Genomic DNA, 25,352 nt, shown 5'->3' on the forward strand with positions numbered 1-25,352 from the left:
ATATTTCAAATGATGTATTGACACTTTACACAATCCAGATCTACATGTACAAAGAAGCACATAGTGGGTCATGTGTCATCCTGGCCCATTAAAAGATTAAGAAGGAAGGTTATCTCCTAAGGAGTTGTAACCCTTGATGTGATTAAGAAGCAAGGAATGTTATCTCCTAAGCAGGTCTGGTTAATGCAGATGCACATGAGGCCCAAATTGGCAAAGAAATAAGTTATATTTAAAATGTTTTCATCCTGCCATAAAATAGGAATTTTATTTCGTCAACATGTATACCTCCTGTATACATGGGAGTTACCCAAAAAAACTGAGTAAAACTACCAGAAATGGCCAAAGCTGCCATCTTAAATACCATCTCCAGCAAAAGACAAAAGAAAGACATTTTGAAGGGGAGGCCAGTTATGGGAGGTTACCAGGAAAAGCTTGGTAACAAGAGTAAGGGTTGCTATGCAGATTTAAGTTGTTGCCTTCTCCACTGATAAGAATTTCTGGAGATTGAAAGTCCCCCTCCTCTTCCTGGGACAGAGAGGCAGACACCCTTACAAATGGAGATTGCCTTTATAAATGTAAATGTCCCTTACCAAAGCGCAATTTCTATTCTGTTTTCAGAGATTCCCCTGTGTCTGCTCTTCCTCAAATATAATGGGCTAAAACTAATCCTTATGCTAAAGAGGTATGTTTTGGAGTGGCATATTCTGCTGCTCTTCAGTAGCTTCAGAGGGTGGGTCACGATCGGGATGAGCATCGGCTAACTCTCCCAATCCTGGGGCTGCTCTTAGTTTAAACTAAGAAACATAAAAGGCTTTGTTCTGTTTTCTTTCCAAGGACAGTGGGGCCACCCAGTCACACCAATCTTCTTCTGATTCTGGAGAAGATCACAGAAAAAGTGAGTAAGGCTATCTGTGCTGATGGGGCATGCAGACAGGCCAGATTTGCCTCCCCAGTCTCTATCACTGTAAAAATGGGAGCCTCATATCCAAGGAAAAAAGCAATACCCTCTTAAGAAAGAGGCCATACAAGGAATCCAGCTGGTTTTAAACGGATTTCTAAAGTATGGACTAAGTAGACCCTGCAGGTCTCCTTGTAATACTCCTATTCTTCTGGTCAAGAAACCTCATACCAATGAATACTTACTCGTTCAGGATCTGTGAGCCATAAATGAAATAATTTAGGACATTCATCCTACAGTTCCAAACCCATATACCTTACTTAAGAACCATACCTGGAGATTATGATTGCTTCGCTGTATTAGATTTGAAAGATGTCTTTTTCTGTATTCCAGTAGAAAAGAAATTTCGGTTGCTATTTGCCTTTGAATGGCAAGACTCCAATTCCAAAACAAGAAGTCAATACTGCTGGATGGTGCTGCCACAAGGATTTAAAAATTCCCTCACCCTCTTCAACGAGACTTTGGCTAAAGATTTATGAGGATTATACGTGGATCAAGGTTGAGTAGAGGCCTTCCCAGCCAGAATGGAAAAAGCATCAGAAGTGACAACAGCCCTTCTTAAGGACATTATTCCTAGGTACGGCCTTCCCTCTACTATTCAGAGTGACAATGGATCTGCTTTTGTCACAGAAATAACACAAACAGTAAATAAAGCTTTAGGTATAAAATGGAAACTTCATTCATCATGGAGACCCCAATCTACAGGAAAGGCCGAGAAGATGAATCACACCCTGAAGAAAACTCTCACCAAGCTATGGAGGAAACTCATCTAAAATGGGACAAGGTCTTGCCAATTGCTCTCCTCCATATACAGTTGGCCCCTAGAAGCAGGCTAGGATTGAGCCCTTACAAAATTATATATGGGAGACAATTCTTAGCTTCTAAGAGTAAAGAAAGAGAAACGTTTCTCATGCAGGAGGTAAAAATTAAACAGTATGTACAACAGATTGACCAACTGTTAACTGCTACTCATGAGTTTGTGTCCCAGAGGTCTCCCCCTCACCTGGAAGTTCCCTTGCATCCCTTCAAAGCAGAATACTGGGTGCCGCTGGAAATGTGGAAAGAGCAAGGACCTGAGCAGCAGCTTGAAGAGAAATGGAAGGGACCCTATGACATTCTTCTTACTACTCATGCCTCTCAAATTGTATGGAATAAAACCATGGGTACATCACACTAGAGTAAAAAGATTATCAGAGACTGACCAGCCAGGCCTGCCTATAGCCAGTGAGCAGATTCCCAAGAAGTGGACATCTCACCTTTTGGGAAACCTTAAGTATTTGTTCTGGCAAGTGAAATGAAAGTTCTGTTTTCTTATCCTTTCTCATACCTTTTACCTTTCCCCACAAAACTATAGATTCATATGCTGATTCTTTCAGTAATTCTAACTGCTGGATATGTGGTCAGCTTCCTATTTCTGGGTCTTCAGGATTGCCTTGGTGGGTTTGCCCCCTTACAGGGAATGGTGTGGAAATAACTGGCAACAAGTCTCCCCAAACCAGTTCCAGACTGGGTTTCAGACTTATTTTCCTGAATTCCTAAGAGAATGAGACATATTTTTGTCTACTAAAGTTCCAATTGTCACTTCTCCTACCTCTAACTGGGTCTGTTGTGCCAAAAATGGCAGACAAAGAAATTGAGATCTTAATCATACAAAACTCAGATCTAGGACTTGGACCTCAAATATTTCTAATTCAGTATCCATTCCCCCAAATTTAGGCAGACTACACCCTATTTCAGCAGGAAGTAGCCAGAGCAATCATTGCCCTGTCCCTGAAAGATTTGGGGAAAGATAAAATCTAAGTGGGGATTAAAACCAAGTCTCCCTAAAACAGAGTTCCTCTGCCAAGTTTATGATTAACATCTCTATCCAAAATGATTATTCATTTTCTTGTCCAACATCTGTTCTCCTCAAGATTGAGGAGTATCAAAGAAAAAGGGAGAGTGAAACTGAGCAGGACCCTGTTGTCTCCTGGGCACAGAAGCCTGTCTGTGTCTCCTGTTTCTTGTTTGTAGGGAATAGACTCTAGCCTCCATGACCTTCCCTGAGTTCCAAAGAGCCGATTTGAACAGCTGCTAATCAGGAGGGGATGCAGAGACAAGGGAGGAGCACCAAGAAACAATAGTGCAGCCTTGGGGCAGGGTTTTGGTTCCATCTTAAGGGATAACAATATCTTTGAGCTATTTACAGAACTAAAACCCCCAACAAATGGAAGATGTCAGCGTTCTTTATTCCAGAGGAAGATGTCAGCATTCTTTATTCCAGAGAAGACCACCTGAGGCCAGATTAAAGGAACCAGAGAAACTCACCAAGAGATTACCAGATTAAAGGAGTGCTGGCCCTGCACACACCCTAATCTTATCAGCAACCCTGCTCTTGAGGCATTGCTATAAAGCTCCCCATGAAATCCTCCCAGGTTGGGACACATAGTTTTGAGGAGCATGAGCCCACTGTGTCCCCCTTTGTCTGGCAAAGCAATAAAGCTATTCTTTCCTACTTCACCCAGAACTCTGTCTCCAAGATTCAATTCGGCACCAGTGCACAGAAGCCAAGTTTTTGACATCATTATCAATGGAGAAAGCACTTCTTAAATACGCATAACAAACCTTAATAAGCAATTCTTGTTTACCATGCTTTCCCTGGTCACATTCCCTTAACTGCCTCCCTTGCTCAGAAGCTGCAAACTCCTTTACCTCCGTTTAGCTTGAGATAAACCAAAGTTCTAATCACCCCTCTGAGTTACTCGTTAGGTGCTCCCATGTGTACACTCATGATACAAATATTAATAAACATGTTTGTTTTTCTCCTGTTAATCTGTCTCTGGCCAGTCTAATTTACCAGGTCCCATGCTGGAGAATCTAAGTTGGGTAGAGGAAAATTTTTTTCCTCCCCACAATGCCACAATTTGTAGAAATGTATAAATAACATGTGACATGAGTTCATGGGATGGCAAGATCACATTTACTTGAAGGAACCAGGACAATTATGGAGAAAATGGTCTTGGAAGTTCACATTGAAAGTAGGACAAAGCTTGAACATGTGGAAAGGTAGCAGAGAAGATCAACTGAATGTAATAATACAAAGACACAGCAGGGAGAATAATACATGACTGGGGGGAAGAAAGACCTGGAAAATTAGTGCTAGAGACAGATTATGGATATCCTTGACTGGCAAAGTAAGGAAACTTGACTTCAGCTAGAAAAACAATTTTAAGCTGGGCTGTGGTCTGCATGTAGAAATGATGGGATCAGGAGCATATTTAAATATTCTAGGAAAGAAGTTAATGAGATTTAGAGTAGAAGCAGTGGAAAAGGACAGAAGAAAGATGAACTGGATTGAAAGAGGTACAGTGACTGATGATGCTGGATGTGAGGAGAGAGCAGAGTCAAAGAAACTGCCAGTTTCTGATGAAAAGATCAGTTGACATCATAGCATGACTCACCCCAGAGATTCAAATTCTTGTTCTGCCCCAAGGAACAAGAGCTTTTGGGTTGTTGTTGTTCTTGTTTTGTGTGTGTGTTTCTTTTTCTTTCTTTAATATTTTTGCCTAAAAAATTTCCAAATTTTCTCTCAGAGTTAGAACATAACTCACAAAAAACTGCTTTACCCACTCAGGGGTCTTCTATGAGCTTTCCTTTTGTCAGGTGCAAGGTTTTTTGCCCAACAACCAAGAATTTCCTTTGAAATTCTACCCTTAAGAATCATTTATCCTTTCTTTTATCAATTAGGGAAATAATAGCTCTTGACACATGACAGTTGTTATAATCTTATAAGTGAGTTTCATATACTCCTCATTTTATCCTGATCACAGCGCCATGAGAAAGGCTTTGAGACTCATTCGTATGTGGGAAGCAGTGTACGTTGTTTAGCTGTTATTAAAGTTATCTGTGAAACTGGAAATAATAAAAAGCCACCTATGAGCAGCTGCAGCCCCATGGGCATACCTGGGGACATCTGTAGTTTTAAAGAACATGAGGCAAGAACTACCAGTGTGCTGTGTCAGAGCCCAGGTTCCGCAGTCAGATCTGGGCATAAGTACCTTTTCAGGCAATTGCCAGTTGCATGATCTTGGGCAAATTACCTAGCTTCTCTGGACCTTAATTTCCCTTATCTATATAATGGGGTTATAGTGATCAATCTCATTAAATGGAAAAAAAATGCTAGTATCAGTAACAGCTAATATGCTAAGTACCAAACAATCACTAAGAGTTTTACATGCAATATCTCAGTTCATTCTCAGAATAGCCCTGGAGTAGGTACCAGCAGGATTTCCATTTTATACATGAAAAAATTGAAGGCCTTTGAAACACTGATTTGACTAGATTGCAATGCCAGTAAAGTGCCAAATGAGGATTTAAATCTCTGTTGGCTGATATTATATTGCTGCTTTTAAATTATTCTGTACCATCATTGTACATGTAAAGTACTTAACAGCATCCAGATGCAGTAAGGACCAAATATGTAATATTGCTGTGATGGTTATTACTCTCTTTAGTCTCAAATCAAATTACAACTTCAATGGTATAATATATGTACTCCACAAACTATTTAATGTTTAATAGAACTAAAGTTTAAGTAAAAAATGTCAAGCAGGGTAGAATCAGATGAAAGCAACTGATTTTAAAGTGCTAATAGAATATTAAGATATAAAATGGGTTTTAAGATGGATTGGAGAGTTAAAAGATAAAAGTGCTAAGGACACTGAAAAGAGAATAGGTGGAGGGAGGGAAGGACCAGAAAAGGAACATCATCATGCTAGCGTTTTGCCATCTTCCCCTAATGAATTGGGAAAGCAATGGCTGCAGCAGACCTATCTGCAGGCATGGAGTCTATACCACAGACAGCATATGATTGTACTACAACCAGGATAGTCTGTAGGCCAACCATCTTATTGTGCAGATTGATTGAGGGGATAGTGTGAATTGCACATAAGATTTGTTGGCCACAAGTACCCTGGGAAGAGGCCAGGGTAGAAGCCCTGGGAATAAAATGGTAGAGATTCTTGCATAAAATGGCTACACCAGATTCTGTGAGAGTCTTACTAATGTGCTCCATAGCACAGGGGTCTATGAATCAGGGAGTAGCTTGGGGAAAACCATGGACTGGAGCTGCCAACATGCTGGAAAGAAACCTTAGCTTGTGAAAGGGAGAGGACTCATGTTTCTACCTGGGAAAAGTTGAAATCAATGGCAGGAAATCCTTCTGAGGACTTGAACTTGATGTCAGTAAGCAACACATGGTTCTGCATGAGGTTGGTCTCCAAGAGTAAAGATGTCATAGCCCCTCCCTGTTGTCTCAGTGAGATTGCTGATCTCAAGAGTGCCAGTAACCAGGTAGGTACTTAATGCCATTATGGTTCTGCATTAGTGCCTCATTCCCAGATTCCTAATCTGTTCAAACACCTGCATGGGACCACATTCTGAATGAAGCTGGACCTCCAAGTTGTATCCGTATCACCTGTATAACTTGCTGATGTCTCCTGAAGTGTCTGGAGCTCATGGCCTCCCCAGGGAACGTCATATTTCTGAGCCAAACTCAAGACAGTTGTTCTTTTCCTGCCTGCTTCTGACTGACCAAGGGAAACTTTCCTACAGAAAAATGGTACCAGATGAAGACTGAACTTGAGAAAAATGATGCCAGGTGGAGATTGAACTACATGAAACATGGTTAGTCATTTCTAAAAGTATAGCTGAATCCACACTCAGAGTTTATAATAATTATGCATACACTATGCTAGTTCAACATGATTTTTAAAATAATGAAAATTAAATTACCCAAAAGATTGTAGATCTGTCTCTACACAGGAGTTTGATTTGCATGGTAAAACAATGGTCATTAAAAAAAAAAAAAAAAAAAAAAACAATGGTCATGCTTTTGTTTAACTAAACTGACCAACAGTTTGATTGATTTAACTGAATGAGCCAGTTATTTTTTGTGCTGAGCCGACTGTAGAAGCCATGCATGTAGGCTGTAGACATGAAGCCATGCATGTAGGCTGTAGACATGAAGCCATGCATGTAGGCTGTAGACATGAAGCCATGCATGTAGGCTGTAGACATGAAGCCATGCATGTAGGCTGTAGACATGAAGCCATGCATGTAGGCTGTAGACATGAAGCCATGCATGTAGGCTGTAGACATGAAGCCATGCATGTAGGCTGTAGACATGAAGCCATGCATGTAGGCTGTAGACATGAAGCCATGCATGTAGGCTGTAGACATGAAGCCATGCATGTAGGCTGTAGGCATGAAGCCATGCATGTAGGCTGTAGGCATGAAGCCATGCATGTAGGCTGTAGACATGAAGCCATGCATGTAGGCTGTAGACATGAAGCCATGCATGTAGGCTGTAGGCATGAAGCCATGCTGGCACAAAGAAGCAGAGAATACGGAGTTCACCTTATACGTGTTTTAGTCAGTATTGTCCATATTCTGTGCTTTAAAGGAGCACAGAATCGCTCATGCTGAATTTCAATTAACATGGTTCACTTTATACAAGAGGCATCTTATAATTTCGTGTCTCTTCTCCCATCTCCTTGCCTTGCAGTAACAAGTATCTTTACTTTCTTTTGATGCTACTTCAAATAATCAATTTGAGCTATAGAAAATACTGGAGAGTTTCACCTCAAAAGAAAATTTGGGGCAAGTTTTCAGTGAAAACAGAATTATAATAGAATCCACTATGCATACCTCTACTACTGAGAGCAGACCTCATGTTTTTATAGTCACCCAGCGCTAACGCAGCAGGAGGGCTCTGTCCTAGACTCTTTGTGGCTCCAGACTCCTTTATTTCCTTTCTTCTCACTGTAGGAGAATGTTTCCTTTTCCCTGTGTCTCAGGGCCTATGAGCCATCATTAGCCCTTCTGGCTCTATATCTTGCTATTTATCTTCTTGGCTTTCTTCTGTTTCGATTTTCGTATTTTATTATTTTTGCTTCTCTGTGAATAAGACTAGACTCGCGGCTAAATTAAAAGCTGAAGGAATAATAGTTCATTACCACTTGTGAATACCTGTTGCATGCCAGGTGCTATAGGTGCTCTGCATACCTTATTTCTAATAAAACAACCCTATAAGCAAGGTTCATATTCACATTTTACAGCTGTGGAAAGTAAAGCTTAGAGACTAAGGGAAATCTTGATCATGCGGCTGATAAGTAACAAAACTAATGGAAGACCTCAGGACTGTTGCCTTCCAGAGGTTGCACTCTCTTTCCTATCCTCAGAGTCTATTCACTTGGTCTAGCTTAGCATGGGTTACCTTCCCAGGCATGGAATACTAAACTGTCATTGATGACCATAGAACTTTTATCTTTATCAAAGGATTAGGTTTCTTCTTTAATTTTGTGACATTTCTTTTGCCGGCCTGTCTAGAAACTATAGCTCTAACTGGAAACTCATTAGACTGTGCACTCCTGTCTGACTTCAAAGGCTCTGCTCTTTGCATCTTGCTACACTTCCTATCAAGCATGATTGATCAGTTATCACCCATCCACCAAGTGCTGGAAGCTACAACAAAATTTAAACTTCAATGGCTGAGTTTCTTGGAAATGCTTTCAAACATATAATTGGAATTTTCTGACTTAAATACACCTCAGCTACACTTTTCTAAACTGTTCTTTCTGAGACACTGTCAGTCACAATACAGTTATAAGAAACAAAACTTTAGCTATTTGAATCAGAAAAGGATTCAAAACAAGGAAGGAGTAGACTCTAGGCAGGTCCTCCAGGAATGACCCTCACAGTAACAATGAGGAACTTGCCAATCAGAGGAGCCGTTCCTTCTACCCCAATCAAGGGGTAGGAATCACAAGGCTACCACAACACCTTTACAACTGCTGCTGGGCATCTCTATGGCAGCAACCAGGCACTAGAGTGCCAATTTAGAAAGACCCAAAGTCTTTGGCTGTGGTTGCCCACAGAAGACAGCACTACAGCAAATCACCGGCCTCTACTTCACTTCCATCATGAGTGGATCTCATTTGTAAACCCTGCCTGGTGTCTAGAACCCTCACTGCAAGGGAGTTTGAAAAGCAATTTTTAGTTTTTCAGTCTCTGCCACACAGAAACGTTTTAGAAAGCAGATGGAATAGAGAGCCAGTAAACCAATTATTCTTATTCAACAGAGGAGTATTTGGTAAACAGTTTTCTTTGTTTTGTATTGAAATGAGATGGAGAATTTTTGGCAAATAGCTATAATAAGGTAAACAACATCAGAGCACACCATGTGAGTATCTCATTTATCTGGATGACTGGTGTGTTGCCTTACTGGATGTGTATTTATACTTCATTGATGACAATATTTGACAAAGGGTTTTCCTTTATAAAATGCATAAGTGATCTCTTAAGTGGAGGAGATCTGTCTTAAAGACTGACTCCAGGTAGAGAGACTCAAAATGTAGAATGTAAGCTCTATAATCCTTAGGGTATAGAAAGACTGGAAGAGAATGGAAGGTATCTTCTTGGGAAAAGCTAGACCTCTTATATTTCAGATTAAGCTAAAAGAAATTCAGTATTACAGGGAATCTTTAACCAATTCAAAGCAAACTACCCAACTTAAAATTGTTTAAAGACCTAAATGTAAGACTGGATACTATAAAACACCTAGAGGAAAACATAGGCAGAGCACACTTTGACATAAATAGCAGCAATATCTTTTTCACTCCATCTCCTAGAGTAATGGAAATAAAAGCAAACAAATGGGACCTAACTAAACTCAAAAGCTTTTGCACAGGAAAGGAAAACATAAACAAAGTAAAAAGACAACCCACAGAATGGGAGAAAATATTTGCAACAATGCAACTGACAAGGGATTCATCTCCAAAATTTATAAACAGCTCATGAAGATCAATATTACAAACACAAAAACAAAACCAAACAATCGAATCAAAAAATGGGCAGAAGACCTAAAAAGACATTCCTCCAAAGAAGACATACAGGTGGCCAAGAGGCACATGAAAAGAAGCTCAACATCACTAATTATTAGAGAAATGCAAGTCAAAGCTACAATGATATATCACCTCACACCAGTCACAATGGCGATCATCAAAAAGCCTACAAACAATAAATGCTGGAGAGGCTGTGGAGTAAAGGGAACCCTCCCACAATGTTGGTGGGAATGTAAGTTAGAGAACAGTATGGAGGTTCCTGAAAGAACTAAAAATAGAGCTACCATATGATCCAGCAATCCCACTACTGGGCATATATTCAGAGAATAACATGGTTCAAAAGGATACATCCACCCCAATGTTCATTGCAGTGCTGTTTACAATAGTCAAGACACAGAAGCAATCTAAATGTCCATTGACTGATGAACAGATAAAGTACATATATACAATGGAATATTACTCAGCCATAAAAAAGAATGCAATAATGCTATTTGCAGCAACATGGATGGACCTGAAGATGATCATACTAAGTGTAGTAAGCCAGACAGAGAAAGAAAAATATTATATGATATTGCTTACATGCATAATCTTTAAAAAACGATACAAACGAACTTATTTACAAAACAGAAACAGACTCACAGACTTAGAAAACAAACTTATGGTTACCAGGGCAAGGATGGCGGGGAGGGATAGATTGGGAGTTTGGGATTGACATGTACACACTGCTATATTTAAAATAGATTATCAACAGGGACCTACTGTATAGCACAGGGAACTCTGCTCAATACTCTGTAATAACCTAAATGAGAAAAGAATTTGATAAAAAATAGATACATGGATATGTATAACTGAATCACTTTGCTGTATGCCTGAAACGAACACAACATTGTTAATCAACTATACTCCAATATAAAATAAAAAAATTTTTTAAATAAAAAGGAAAGAATTGATGGGAAAGGGGAGGAAATTCACAAATAATAATGATGTAAAACAGTAATGAGAATTTCTTTGAGAAATATTCAAAATGATATTGGCAATTTAATAAAAATATACACACCCCTGGAAAAAAATAGATAACAAACAAGGACCTACTGTATAGCACAGGGAACTCTGCTCAAATTGTGTAATAACCTAAAATGGAAAAGAATTTGAAAAAGAATATATATATATATATATATATATATATATATGTGTATAACTGAATTACTTTGCTGTACACCTGAAATTAACACAACATTGTAAATCAACTGTGGTCCAAAATAAAATAAAATTTTTTTAAAAACCCCAAAGCTAACTGAGTGACTCCTATAAATTGAAGAAGTGAGAAAAAAACCCCAACAAATCCATATTGAAGTGGGTAGGACAGGCTGAGCCACAATCTTACCATAAACCACATCCCTGGTACAGTGATCCACAATCAGGAGGATACTCAAAACCCTGAGCTTCTCCCTGATGAACAAAGGTTTTGAACCCCACATCAGGCACCCTAACTTTTAAGATCTGCACCTGAGAGATGAGCCCCAAAACTTCTAGCTTTGAAAACCAATGGGTCATGGGTCCAAGAGAACCACAAGGCTATAGAGAACTGAGAAACGGTTCGTAAAGGGCTCCCGTGCATAGATTCATCCATCCCAAGGCCCAGCACAGAGATGATAGCCAACTGAAAAGCACCCAGACTTTCTGTGAATAAGGCTTATTTGCTTATCTCAAAGCATCAGCCTGAGGACCAAGCATCCAATTTAACGAACATCTAGTGACCTACTTAAATACTCTCCTAAAATAGAGGCCAAGAGATGCCATCTTTGTGGTCTCCTTCTGCCCTATGTCAGGTTGCTGTTATCTCCTGGAAAGCAGCTTGTACACTCATCTGTCATCCGAATTTTAACATCTGCCACCCAGGGGACACCTCTAGATCATCTGGCTCTGGTGACTAGTAGGGGTTAGGCTTATGGGTCCCACAGGACTCTAACAAATGGAGAAAGAGATCTTAACCAGCTACCACCCACAGGGCACAGCAGAGAAGCAATATAGTAAGGTGTCCAGTCTTTCTGTGAAAGAGGCCTACTAGCTTATCTTTATAGCTGTGGCCTGAAGGGTAGGCTTCTAAGTAGACACACATCTAGGGTCTGATTATAACCCCCTCAGAGAGTGAGGAGGATGGCAGGCACCATATTAGCACTCCCCTTCTGCTCCACCCCAGGTCATTGGTGTCTTTAAGAAAGGAACTTGTGTATAAGTCTGGTGTCCCAGCTTTTGTGTCTGCCACCCAGAGGATAATCCCTTGAAAGCCTGACATTAGTAGCCAGCCGTGCTTATGTTTATGGGTTCAATGTTTATGGTGGCAAAGTAAGAAGGAATTCTTAACTGGCTATCACCCCAGGTCTCAGCACAGAGAGAGGAGACAGAAATGTCCATATCCCAGTCTTCCCTTGAAAGGTGTATATTTTTGTATTTTAAAAGTTGCTGCCTGAGGACCTGGCTTCTAATCAGCCTGAATCTAGGTGCTGACTAAGATGCTGCCCTTTGGACACTGACAGGATTTGGGCATACCTCAAATACTGGGATCCACTAAAAATAAAATAGGCTGCTTGGACAATCACAAAGATTTGAGAGACCTAAGAGCTAGGGCAGAGTTGAATGATAATATTCATCTCCTACAGGAGACCACTCCTTCAAGACAGGGGGAGGTGGCAATTTTATCTAATGCATAGAAATGCATAACCCATACAGGGTCAAGGAAAATAAAGAAACAGAGGAATATGGTTCAAATAAAAAAAGATGGAACCTCAGTAAAAGAACTTAATAAAATGGAGATAAGAGATTTACCTGACAGAGTTCAAAATAATGGTCATAAAGATACTCACTGAGCTCAGAAGACTGAATAAATAAAATAAATTTTACAGAGAGATAGAAAATAAAAGAAAATATTAAATAGAAGTCAAGTCACAGAGCTGAAGAATACAATGATTGAACTGAAAATATAATAGAGGGGCTCAATAACAAAGTAGATGATGCAGAAGAAAGGATCAATGAACTCAAAGATACTGCAGTGGAAATCACATAATCAGAGCAACAAAAATGGATTAAAAAAGGGAAAATTGCTTAAGGGACTTATGGGACAACATCAAGTGGACCAACATTCATATTATAGGGATCCCAAAGTATAAGAGAGAGAAGAAAGGGACAGAAAATATTTTTGAGGAAACAATAGCTGAAAACTATCCTAAACTGGGGAAGGAAAAAAGGTTCCAAAAAAAGATGAATCCAAAGAGACCCACACCAAGACACATTATAATTAAAGTGGAAAAAGTTAAAGACAAAGAGAATCATAAAAGCAACAAGAGAAAAACAACTTGCCACATATAAGGGAAGCTTTATAGGACTAGCAGCAAAATTTTCATCAGGAACTTTGTAGGCTAGAAGGGACTGGCATGATATATTCAACCTACTGAAAGAAAAAAAAGCTGCTAACCAAGAATACTTTATCCAGCAAACTTTTCCTTCTGAATTGAAGGAAAGTTTTCCAGACAAACAAAAGCTAAAGGAGTTCATCACCACTAGACTGTCCTTTACAAGAAATGTTAAAGGAAATTCTTTAAGCTGAAGTAAAAGGGCACTGATGGTAATAGGAAAACATATGGAAGTATTAATCTCACTGGTAAAGGTAAATATGTAGTAATTCAGAATAGTCTAATATTGTAAGGTGATGGGTTAATTATTTATAAAGCTAGTATGAAGGTTAAAAGGCAAAAGTAGTAAAAATAAGCATAAACCACAATAATTTGTTAATATATATACAAGCTAAAAATGGAAATTGTGACATCAAAAATAAATTATGGGGGAAGAATATGCAGAGCTTTAAAAAATGTTCAAATTAAATTTGTTGTCAACTTAAAATAGATTGTTATAGATATAAGTTGTTCTATGTAAACTTCATGGTAACCACGATGCAAAAACCTATAGTATATACACAAGAGAAAAAAAAAATCTAAGCATACCACTATAGAACATCAAATCACAAACAAAACAAGCAAAAGAAGGAGAAAGGAGCAAAGAAATTACAAAATAACCAGAAATCAATTAACAAAATGGCAATAAGTACATACTTATCAATAATTACTTTAAATGTAAATGGAATAAATCCTTCAATTATAAGATACAGAGTGGCTAAATGGATAAAACAACAAGACCCATCTATATGCTGCCTACTAGAGACTTGTTTCAGATCAAAGGACACACCACACACAGACTGAAAGTGAAGGGATGAAAAAGATATTCCATGCAAATGGAAATTTTAAAAATCTGAAGTAGCTATATAAGCATACCTTGGAGATACTGTGGGTTTGATTCCAGACTACTACAGTAAAATGACTATCTCAATAAAGTGAGTCACAATTTTTTTTGTTTCCCAGTGCATATTAAAGGTTATGTTCCCACTATACCATAGTCTATTAAATTTGCTATATATATATATATATATATCTCCTTATATTTAAATAATGTACATACCTTAATTTTAAAATACTTTATTGATAAAAATTCTAATCATCTGAACCTTCAGCAAGTCATAATCTTTTTGCAACAGTAACATCAAAGACCACTGATCACAGATCACCATAACAAATATAATAATAATAATAGTTTGAAATATTTTGAGAATTACCAAAATGTGACAGAGACATGAAGTGAGAAAATGCTGTTGGAAAAATGGCACAGATAGACTTGCTTGATGCAGGGTTGACAAAAACCTTCAATTTGTTAAACAACAACAACAACAACAACAAAACCCACCACAGTACCTGTGAAGTGCAATAAAATGAGGTATGCCTGTACTTATATCAAGCAATAGACTTTAAGACAAAGACTGTAATAAGAAACAAAGAAGGTCATTATATAGTGATAAAGAGGTCAATCCAACAAGAAGATACAACATTTGTAAATATTTGTGCATCCAATATAAAAGCACCTAAATATATAAACCAACTATTAACAGCCTAAAGGGAGAAATAGATGGCAATATGATAATAGTAGGGGACTTTAATACCTCACTTTCATCAATGAATAGATCATCCAGAGAGAGAATCAATAAGTAAAGATTGGCCTTAACATGTTTAAGACTGGATGGACTTAACAGACATACACAGAACATTTCATCCAAAAGCATACACATTCTTCTCAAGTGCATATGAAGAATTCTACAGGATAGATCATATGTTATGCTGTAAAATGGGTCAATGAAAAAATATCAAAAGAGAAATTTAAAAAATAACATACCAAAGCTTATGGGATGCAGCAAAAGCAGTTCTAAGCAGAAAATTTATAGTGATTAATGTCTACATCAAGATTAAGAAAAATGAAACAACCTAACTTTACACTTCAAGGAATTAGAAAAAGAACAACAAATTACAAAATTATTAGAAGGAAGGAAATAAAGATCTGAGCAGAAATAAATGAAAGAGACTAAAAAGACAAAAGAAAAGATGAAACTGAGCTGGTATTTTGAAAAAGTAAGCAAAATTGACAAACCTTTAGCTAGACTCACCAAGAATAAGAGAGAGGACTCAAATATGTAAAATTAGAAATGAAAGAGGAGACCTTACTACACCAGATAAATACAAAGGATCACAAGAGACTACTGTGAACAATTACACATCAACAAGTTGGACAACCAAGAAGAAGTGGATAAATTCCTAGAAACATACAATCTACCAAGACTGAATCATGGGAAAAAAAAAAAAAAGAACAGACTGATTACTAGTAAGGAGATTCAATCAGTAATCAAAACCTCTAACAAACAAAAAGTCCAAGACCAGATGGCTTCACTAGTCAATTCTATAAAACATTTAAAGAAAAATTAATACCAATCCTCTCCAACTATTCCAAAAAATATAAGAGGGAGTACTTCAAAACTCATTTTATGAGGCTGGCATTACCCTGATGCCAAAATTAGACAAGGACACTACCAGAAAAGAAAAGTACAGTCCAATATCCCTGATGAACATAGATGCAGAAATCTTCAAGAAAATATTAGCAAACCAAATTCAACAATACATTAAAAGACTCATACATCATGATCAAATGGGTTTTATCCAGGGAAACAAGGATGGTTCAACATCTGCAAATAAGTCAATGTGATATATTACATTAACAAAACGAAGGATTAAAACCATATGATCATCTCAATAGATGCAGAAAAAGCACTTGACAAAATTCAACATCGATTTATAATAATAACTCCTAACAAAGTAGATATAGAGGGAACATACCTCAACATAATAAAGGCCATACGGGACAAGCCCACATCTAACATCATACTCAGTGGTATAAAGCTAAAAGCTTTAGGGTCAGGGACAAGACAAGAATGCCCACTCTCACCATTTTTATTCAACATAGTATTGGAGGTCTTAGAGCAATTAGGCAAGAAAAGGTATAAAAGGAATCCAAATTGGAAAGGAAGAAATAAAACTCACTAGTTGCAGATGACATATTATTATATATATATCAAAAATCCAAAAGACTCCACCAAAAAAAACTGTTGGAATTAATAAATTTAGTAAAGTTTCAGGATACAAAATCAATATAAAAACTGTTGTGTTTCTATACACCAATAATAAATTATCAGAAATTAAGAAAACAATCTCATTTATAATTGAAACAAAAATAAATTTAACCAAGGAGGTGAAAGACCTGTATACTGAAAACTATATGACCTTACTGAAAGGAACTGAAGAAGACACAAATAAATTGAAATATATTCCTTATTCATGGATTGGAAGAATTAATATTATTAAATGTGCATACTACCCAAAATAATCTACAGATTCAATGCAATCTCTATCAAAATTCCAATGGAATTTTTCACAGAAATAGAACAAACAATCCTAAAATTTGTATGGAACCACGGAAGACAAATTGAAAGCAATCTTGAGAAAGAAGAACAAATTGGAGGCAACAAAGTACCTAATTTCAAACTATATTACAAGAGCTATAATCATGAAAACAGTATGGTATTGGCATAAAAACAGAGAGATAGATTAATGGAACAGAAGAGAGCCCAGAAATAAACCGATGTATATATGGTCAATTAATTTCTTTAAAGGAGCCAAGACTATACAATGGACAAATGACAGTTTTCAGTAACTGGTGTTGGGGAATCTGGAACACATGCAAAAGAATGACAGTGGACCACTATCTTATACCACACACAAAATTTAACTCAAAATGGATTAAATATTTGAATGTTATACCTGAAACCATAAAACTTCTAGAAGAAAACATAGATGGTAAGCTCCCTGACATAGGTCTTAGCAATGATTTATGGATTTGACATCAAATGCAAAGAAATAAAAACAAAAACAAGTGGGACTACATCCAACTAAAAACCTCTGCACAGCAATGGAAACCATCAACAAAATGGAAAGGCAACCAACTGAATGCGAGAAAATACTTGCAAACCATATATCTGATAATGGATTAATGTTCAAAATATATAAAAACATACACAACTCAATGGCAAAATAACAATCCAATTAAAAAATGGGCAGAGGATCTGACTAGACATTTTTCCAAAGAAGACATACAAATGGCCAACAGGTACATGAAACAGTGCTCAACGTTACTTATAAACAGGGAAATGCAAATCAAAACCACAATGGGCATCACCTTATACCTGTTTGAAGATTATGAAAAAGACAAGAAATAACAAGCGTTGCCAAGGAGGTGGTGTGTACTTTTGGTGGGAAGGTTAATTTGGTGTAGCCACTATGTAAAACAGTATAGTGGTTCCTCAAAAAATTAAAAATTAAACTACCATGTCATCCAACAATTAACTTCTGGGTATTTATCTACAGGAATCAAAAATACTACTAACTCAAAAAGATATGTGCACACCCATATTCACTGCAACATTATTTACAATAGCCAAGACATGGATGCAATATAAGTGTCCATCAATGGATGAATAAATGAAGGAAATGTGGAATTGAGTGGAATGTTATTTACCCATTAAAAGAAGGAAATCTTGCTATTTACAACATCACGGATGAAGCTTGAGTGCATTCTGCCAGGTGAAATAAGTCAGAGAAAGACAAATACCATATGTTCTCACTTATTTGTGGAGTCAAAAAAAAAACAAAACAATAAACCTCAGATACAGAGAACAGATTGTTGCTGGTTGCCAGAGGTGGGGGGTTTGGGTGGTGGGTGAAATAGATGAAGACAGTCAAAAGGTACAAACTTCCATTTATAATAAAAATTAATTTGTGGATGTAATGTACAGCATGGTGACTATAGTTAATAAAATTATATTATATATTTGAAAGTTGATAAGAGAATAAATCTTTAGTTCTCATCACAAGAAAAAAATTTGTAACTGTGTGATGAGGAATGTTAACTAGACTTATTGTGGTGATCATATCACAATATACACAACTATAGAATCATTATGTTGTATACCTGAAACTAATATAATGTTATATATCAATTATATCGGAATAAAAAGGAATTTGAGTCCTTGAAATCTGATTCTTAAAAAAAGTATGATCCATACAAATACAACTGAAGCCTGTCATAGTTCATTTTATTTTATTTCACCACAACCTCATGCACATCATTTTAGCAGGTTTATTATGCAGCTTTATATCTCCATTTAAATGACAGCATGTCTGAAATCAAAGTAGAATCTGAATCCTGGATTTCAAGGCATAAATGCAAAGTTATTACTATCATAAGTTGTGGGCAGAATTATTTATTTCCAATACAAAGGGATCTTAATTTATGTAACAGGTTTGAGGTTACGTTCCTTAGACGCAGAGCCTGAGACAAGAATTCAAATGCAGATTTTTTTCAGGGAGTGCTCTTCAGAAAAAATCTGTAAGAGTGGAAGTAAAGTAAAGCAGGATAAGAAAGGTGAACAAGCGGGGAAAAGGCAGTAATCTGTGGGGTGAGGCAGCTCCCGTCAGCTGAGGACAGTTTCTTGGAAAAGGCAGAGGCTGCTGTAAGCCTTTAACAGCCACACTCATGGGACCAGGGAGGTGGGTGCACTGGATCATAAAGGGGGATATGGGTTGGGCACCACCTACCTATTGCAATAGGAAAGAAGGAACTGCAATTGGCATAATTCACAACAGTCATAATAGTTGCTTCCCTCTGGCCCAATTTAAGGACAACTAAGCTAGCAGCAATGGCTGCAGAAGGAGTGAGTCTGGATGATCATCTTTGTACCATGGGATAATCAAAGCGACACATGATTGGACAACCAGGGCTAGGCCTTGAACAAAGGGCAGTCAATCCATATGAGGCAATCAATCCATCTGTCCAATCCATAATGGACAATCCATTGTCCAATGAGCTACGATAGGACCAGATTTAAAAGATGACCTGGGAGACCAGCTTTTTTAGTTTAAATATTTGAAGTAGGCAGTATTGGGAGCATAAATTGAAAAGTCAGAGAGGTCATGATTATCTAACGTAGAGGCTGAAGTTATGAGGGCAGAAGAAACTACAAATAAGCAAGCAAGCATGAGGCAGAGACAAGTCATATAGACAGTATCGGTGAAGAAACCATTTGCTGGAGAAACGCAGGATGGAAGACAAAGTAGAAACATAAAGGGTAGCTAAATCACATTGGTAGAGCTCCAGAGCAAAGAACTGAAACATCCTGATGTTACTTTTATTTCGTCAGATAGGGAAAGATTTCAAAGAGCAAAATCGGGAAACACCAGACTGGATAAACTGCCTCTGGAGGAGGCAGATACTGTTATTTCCATGGTCTTGTTTTCTTCAACACTGAAATGCTTCTGGTATGCTTGACAGTGCAATTGTTCTGCATAAGGGATACTAAAGAATCCTGGAGGCAAGGGTGCTACCAGGAGACTGGTAAAAAAAAAAAAAAAAAAAGGTGACTTTGAAGAAGATAGATGCCCAAGCACAATTTTTAAGTTGTTAATGGTGGAGTGTGTGATATAAACCAATTTGCACAGTGATTTTTTTTTTTTTTTGATGAAATGTGATTCAACTATGGGGATGAGGGAGCAGTTGAAATCTGGACTACTCAATATTATTTCCCTGAGGAAGGGACAGAGATGTACCAAGAATTCAAAGTGATCTCACAGGAAAAGTACTTGCCAATCAGGGAAGGATTTCTGGAGGAGGAGACGCCAGAGAAAGATGTGAAGGATGAGCAGGTGTTAGCCTGGTGAAGAGGAGGGAAGCTCAGGGTCACTTTCTAGAAAATAGTGAGAAGCGTTGGACTTGATTATGTCTATGGATCTTGCTAGCTTTGACTCTTTTAGTGTTCTTAGATATAAGGTCTTAGGCATTCTGATCTCCTGCAGCAGGTGGAGAGAGAGCTTGGGTGGCCTGGGCCAGAATTTAGTAAGGGGAGTCATTTCTGCAGTGCTCTGAGGTTGCTGAAACAGTGATGGTAGTAGGGAGGCTGAAACCTGATTATCACAACTCATCCCCTCTCCCCCATAAGAATATTCTATAAGAAGTATTAAATATACAAATTTTAAAGTCAAACAATGGCTGACTCTCCAGGAATTGCTAGATCTTCCTTAGTATTTGAATTATGAACTGTTGACCCAAGAAAACAATGTGTGTGTGTGTGTGTGCATATGTGCGTTTATGTCTGTATGTGAAAACACATCCATAGATCCACTTTTATGAGGTCAAGAGAATCTTACACATATTTTGTTGTTTCTGCATTTGCCCTTTGCATTTAAGCTTTGGTCCAGTGATTTCTTGAACATGCCATTAAAACAGATCTCAAGATAATAATAATGGAGCTGTAAAATATACAATAAAAAGAAATAATAAAGCAACACCAAAAAAGATGATGGTAGATTGAGAACAAGTTCATAGTGTAATGAGCCCTCATTATATGTGGTGGTGGTGTTTGCATGTGAATGTATTTGTGAGGGTCTAATACCATGATACGAGAACACATTTAACATTAATTCAGGAGAAACATCTCAGTAATTATTGATTTACCTCGCTATGAAATTCCTGGATTCGTCTTGCTGCCTCTTGAAAACACTATATAAAGCTACTACAGATCTTTCCTCCACAGTACTTCTGGAGAATGTCTAAGAGATAATTTCACAGCTTTTGGTGTTAACAGTGCTAATCTTAGATATTTAGTCTTTAATTTTAAATGAAATACTTTCTCTGTTCCCACTGAATGTTGTCATAAATGAAATACAATCATTAAGTATTGTAGATCAGATTAGAAGAAAAAGTATTAATCAGATCAGTTCAAGGTTGGAACGTAAATGGAATGCTCTAAAAATCAAAACAGTGTGCCCCTAATGTGATAATATGTATTTATAAACAGAGCTCTGTGGTTGATGCCATCAACCACTTTGCAAACTCTTGCCAATAATATTATTGCCATAAAAATTGGAGAGTTGATTAGTGGGTCACTTAAAACCGTAATCTTAGCCTTTATAGGATTTATTTAAATCTGATTTTAAAAGAGTTCTTTAATATTTATTTTTACAGAAGTTTACTTAGAAATTTAAGATTAGAAAATAGTTTGAAACGAGTGCTGCTGAAACTAAAAGAATTTGGATATGTGGCTTTTTTCCAAGGTGGTCGTATTTCCCTCACGGCCAATTTGTCATTGATGAAACATCTGTCCAAAACCATTCATGTGTGTTTTGAGAACCTAGGATCAATCAAGTTCTCTGTTTGGATAGGCAACTATTGTTTTCTAAGTAAAGATGGATGATGATAGGTGAATATATTTTTAGATTTAACTTCAATGATGTCTATTTATTTTTCTGAAATTGGAAAAATTTTGTGCTTTTGCCTTATCTCACAATTAAGTTCTTATTGGAAACTTGGAAAAGGAAACAGTCAAAGGATATTTAGAAGTCTTATATTTTGTGCTAATGGCATTTTCTCATGGAACTGTTTGAATACACTGCCAATGTGGAACTGGGTGTTTATAAAAACAAATTACTGAAGATTTTTCTACTTTGAAACACTTTTTTTTTGAGGCACAAAAACCATGATGTCATTCTACTCTTCAAGGTCTACATACTCCATTTTCTATCTCCCAGATCTTACTCTTCTCTATTCTAGCCACAGACATACATTAGGCATATTGTGCTAACATATATATGAACTAGAATTTTTAGTCTTTGCCAATATAGGATAAGTGATAACTTTAAGTTGAAATCTCCAGAAAGAGTTACACAATATAGGTTAAGCTTTTCACTTAACCATTTGTTCATTTTTTCACTAAGAATTAGTTGAACTCTAAGGCACATTTTACACTACACTATAATTAGTTGTTTAATCTCTTATCAGACTGTGAGAACTTCTATCTCAGTGCCTGGATTAATGGCTATCATTTAATACATTTTATATATATTTCAAACAAATAAATGTGAAGATTCAAGAGTGATGTTTTAAAGATGAAGGGAAATGGAAAAGAGACACCTAACATCTATTTAACAAGTAATATATGTTAGAATCACTTCAGTTATATTATCTTCTTTGTTTTATTCAACTCTTAGAGTAACCTCTGAGAAAGGATGAAAATAACTAGAATCAGAGAGATCTAGTGACTGGGTCAAAGTCAGTGGGCTAGTAACTTGGAACTGGGAGTTGAGCTCATATCTATATGGTCTCAGAGCCCATGTACTTAGACTGCAATAGCTGACCACCACACGAAACCCTTACCACTCTACCAGGCTCAATGAGAAAAAACTTCTTTTACCGCTGTGTTACATTAGAAGGAAATTTAATAACCAGGTTCTATGCCACCCTTGAAGGTAATATAGAGTTAAGTTATACAAAACATATACAGCAAGAAACTATAAACTAGGAATCATTTCAGGGGGCAGGAATTAAATGGAATGAAATTGTAGTTATAGCTTGCAAATATATGGTGCTTTATGTGGGAGACACTCATATTCTAAGTGTTACACATACATAGCAGCTCATTTAATCATTACAATAGCCCTGTGAGGTAGATACTATTATTATTCCCATTTTTCACGCAAGAAAATTCAACCACAGGGAGATTAGGGACCTTGCCCAGAGTTACATCAGAAAGTGACAGTAAGGTCACACCAGAGAATAATAGAGGTCAGAATTCCCATCCCGCCCCAGCCTCTGGCATTTTCTCATTGTGATGTGTGCTATTTGAGTACTTCACTCTGGAAGAACAAAGGTAAGCGATGGAGAGGACCAATACCTACAAGGTTTTCTTGAGAGAAGGCAGCAGTAATTCAACTAACTGAATGCATCTGGACTGTTGAAGATGATAAAAATCAGCTCCACGAGCAGAGCTAAGCAAGGACGATTGGCCCGATCATTGTTCTTATGGGTTACTGGGTTGTTGGAACAAGGCACAGAAACGAAGATCCAACACAGCAAAAATAAATTAATTAATAAACTCCTACCCCCAACAACAACAACAACAAAACAAACAAAAAAACATTGTTGTACACCTAAAACTAGTACAATGTTGTATGTCAATTATATCTCAGTAAAAGATGAAAAATTAGAAAAACCAAAGTAATACTTCTAGATATATCAATCTGAATTACACTGAGGGACTCACAAGATATTATATATAATTTTACTTTTGTTAAAAAGTACCTCTTGCCCTTTTTTCCCCCAAATGTGACATTATTCTTTTTATTATAAAAGAAAATAACAAAGAAAATACAACAGAATAGCTGCTTCTATCCATTTTGGACATTTGCAAATTGTAGAAGATAGATGCATGTAATAGATCAGGTCACTACTTTTGGCTTTTTCTTGCATTCCCAGTAAGATAATTATATTACAGGAATTTGTGTATTCTGTCTATGCTGATAGTACCTACTATTTTTATTTTCAAACTCGACTGCTGCCTTCAGCATTGTGCGGTGTTTGGCTAGCATCGTGTTTTGGCTGTGTCAGGACTTTCGTGTGTTATACATGATTGCAATAGATTTTGTTACTGATTCCAGATACGTTTATATGTCTTTCTTGTTCTCAGTGTTTGGAGGTTAATCTGTCGAACATTTGTTCCTTTTCTTGAAGAAAGGAATCTAGGAATCCTCAAGAGTTGGGTGAAACTGGCATAAAAAAGTAGGGGGGAAAAACCTAAATGAAGTCTTTGGAGAGAAAAGTGACTCAAAGGCAAACCTTTAGTTCTGAAAAATCTCAGACAAATTTAGAAATATTCTTATGTACAGTCTCTTCACATTGTTGCTGAGTATCAGGAGTAAAAATAAGTGTTCATTGATATGCTTTTAAATGCATAAAATGGTGCTTCTGAAATTGACGCCAGCTCTATGTTTGGCCAGCAAAAGAAGGGCAGCCTGGCAAAAGCCGCCAGTACAGTAGCTGGTAGTGTTTTTCTTGGTGACTCAACGTGGTGGACAGGTAGACACAGATGGAGTTATCCTGAAAGCTGTTTCAGCCGACCTGGTTCTCATAGAAAGGGCATTTTCATCTCTGTCCCAATATTACCATATGAACCACCTGAATCACTGGATATAATCTAAGCAGTTTTAGTTTTGTCTCCCACTGCTCCTTTATAATTTACTTAGTTGGAGAAAACTTTTCTCTATCAGATTAAAACTTAGCAGACCTCAAAGTGTTTATGCCCATTATTACAGTATGCAATTACTTTAAGAGATATGACACAGTCACGGTGCAGAAGTTTTCAAATAATCCATTAATATCTTGGATAATCAATATCCAAGATATTAATTAGCATTTTGATTTTTAATCCAGAGTAAGAGGCTGAGACCTGTAGATGGTAGGCTGGGCATTTGGAGAGAAGAAAGAGAAACTTATCGGTAACTTTCCTGAACTCGGACTCATCAAACTATAGTTTTTGACCATGCCGTGGTTGAAAAGGGAGTAGGGAAGAAAGGGAAATAGAAAAGGGAAGTTCTTTCCTGGCTGGGGACTGAGATCTTCATACGCTGGCTTCTCTAATTTGGCAGGTGGTTGTAGCTGATACTTTCTCCTGTGGGTGCTTTAAAGACCACTGAGTAGCCCTTTGTAGTGGCAGCTGTCATGGCGTGAATAATGTCTTCCTTCTGCCCTCAGCCCTAGTGTTCAGTGATCTTCCAACTTGGTGCTGCACCCAAGTTCTCTTGTGCTCCAGAGCACCTCTTTCCCCACAGGCCCACAATTTGGTCCATGGGAATCAAACATTCCTTGACTTTTGCTAGTAGAAGTATAATTCCTTTGCCAACCTAGCCATGTCCTCTCTTTATTGTCCTGAAATAGGCCACTTTATTAGTCCATGGAATCCCCCAACTATGGAGAGAATTAGGCCCTCCAAGGGCTCTGGCTGAACCCCTTACTTGCACTGAGATGAGGGGCTACAAACTCCTCTCCTTTCCCCTGGGGAAGTGGAGGTAGGGCTCAAGCCCAACTTTTTCCATAGAAAAGTCCCCCACAATATCTCTTTCTCTGAACGCTGTGACCCCTTTTTATATTCTTTTTTTTTTTTTTTTGCGGTACACGGGCCTCTCACTGTTGTGGCCTCTCCC

The 25,352-nt window shown here is 37.5% G+C and overlaps 1 protein-coding gene and 1 long non-coding RNA gene across 4 annotated transcripts in view; one reads left to right on the plus strand and one right to left on the minus strand.

The window, feature by feature from the left end:
• LOC132507863 (uncharacterized) overlaps positions 1 to 25,352 on the plus strand; it is a 122,693-nt gene that overhangs the window by 92,381 nt on the left and 4,960 nt on the right. Inside the window, exon 5 of one of the 3 annotated variants that reach the window (XR_009536344.1) lies at positions 1,292 to 3,191. The exons of 1 other annotated variant lie outside the window; for it this stretch is intronic. This is a non-coding gene — a long non-coding RNA (uncharacterized LOC132507863). Of the gene's footprint in view, positions 1 to 1,291; positions 3,192 to 25,352 lie in introns of those variants that run through there. One more of the 3 variants, XR_009536345.1, reaches the window with a different exon arrangement.
• LOC132508403 (keratin-associated protein 9-3-like) lies at positions 6,865 to 7,320 on the minus strand. The gene has a single exon (XM_060128566.1). The coding sequence runs from the start codon at positions 7,318 to 7,320 to the stop codon at positions 6,865 to 6,867; it is 456 nt and encodes a 151-aa protein (XP_059984549.1).

The sequence above is a fragment of the Lagenorhynchus albirostris genome, chromosome 17 (genome assembly GCF_949774975.1).
Source record: "Lagenorhynchus albirostris chromosome 17, mLagAlb1.1, whole genome shotgun sequence".
Taxonomy (NCBI): domain Eukaryota; kingdom Metazoa; phylum Chordata; class Mammalia; order Artiodactyla; family Delphinidae; genus Lagenorhynchus; species Lagenorhynchus albirostris.

Bases quoted from the DNA above. Each gene is read 5' to 3' on its own strand.
- LOC132508403 (XM_060128566.1), bottom strand. From the start codon at position 7,320: ATGGCTTCATGCCTACAGCCTACATGCATGGCTTCATGTCTACAGCCT.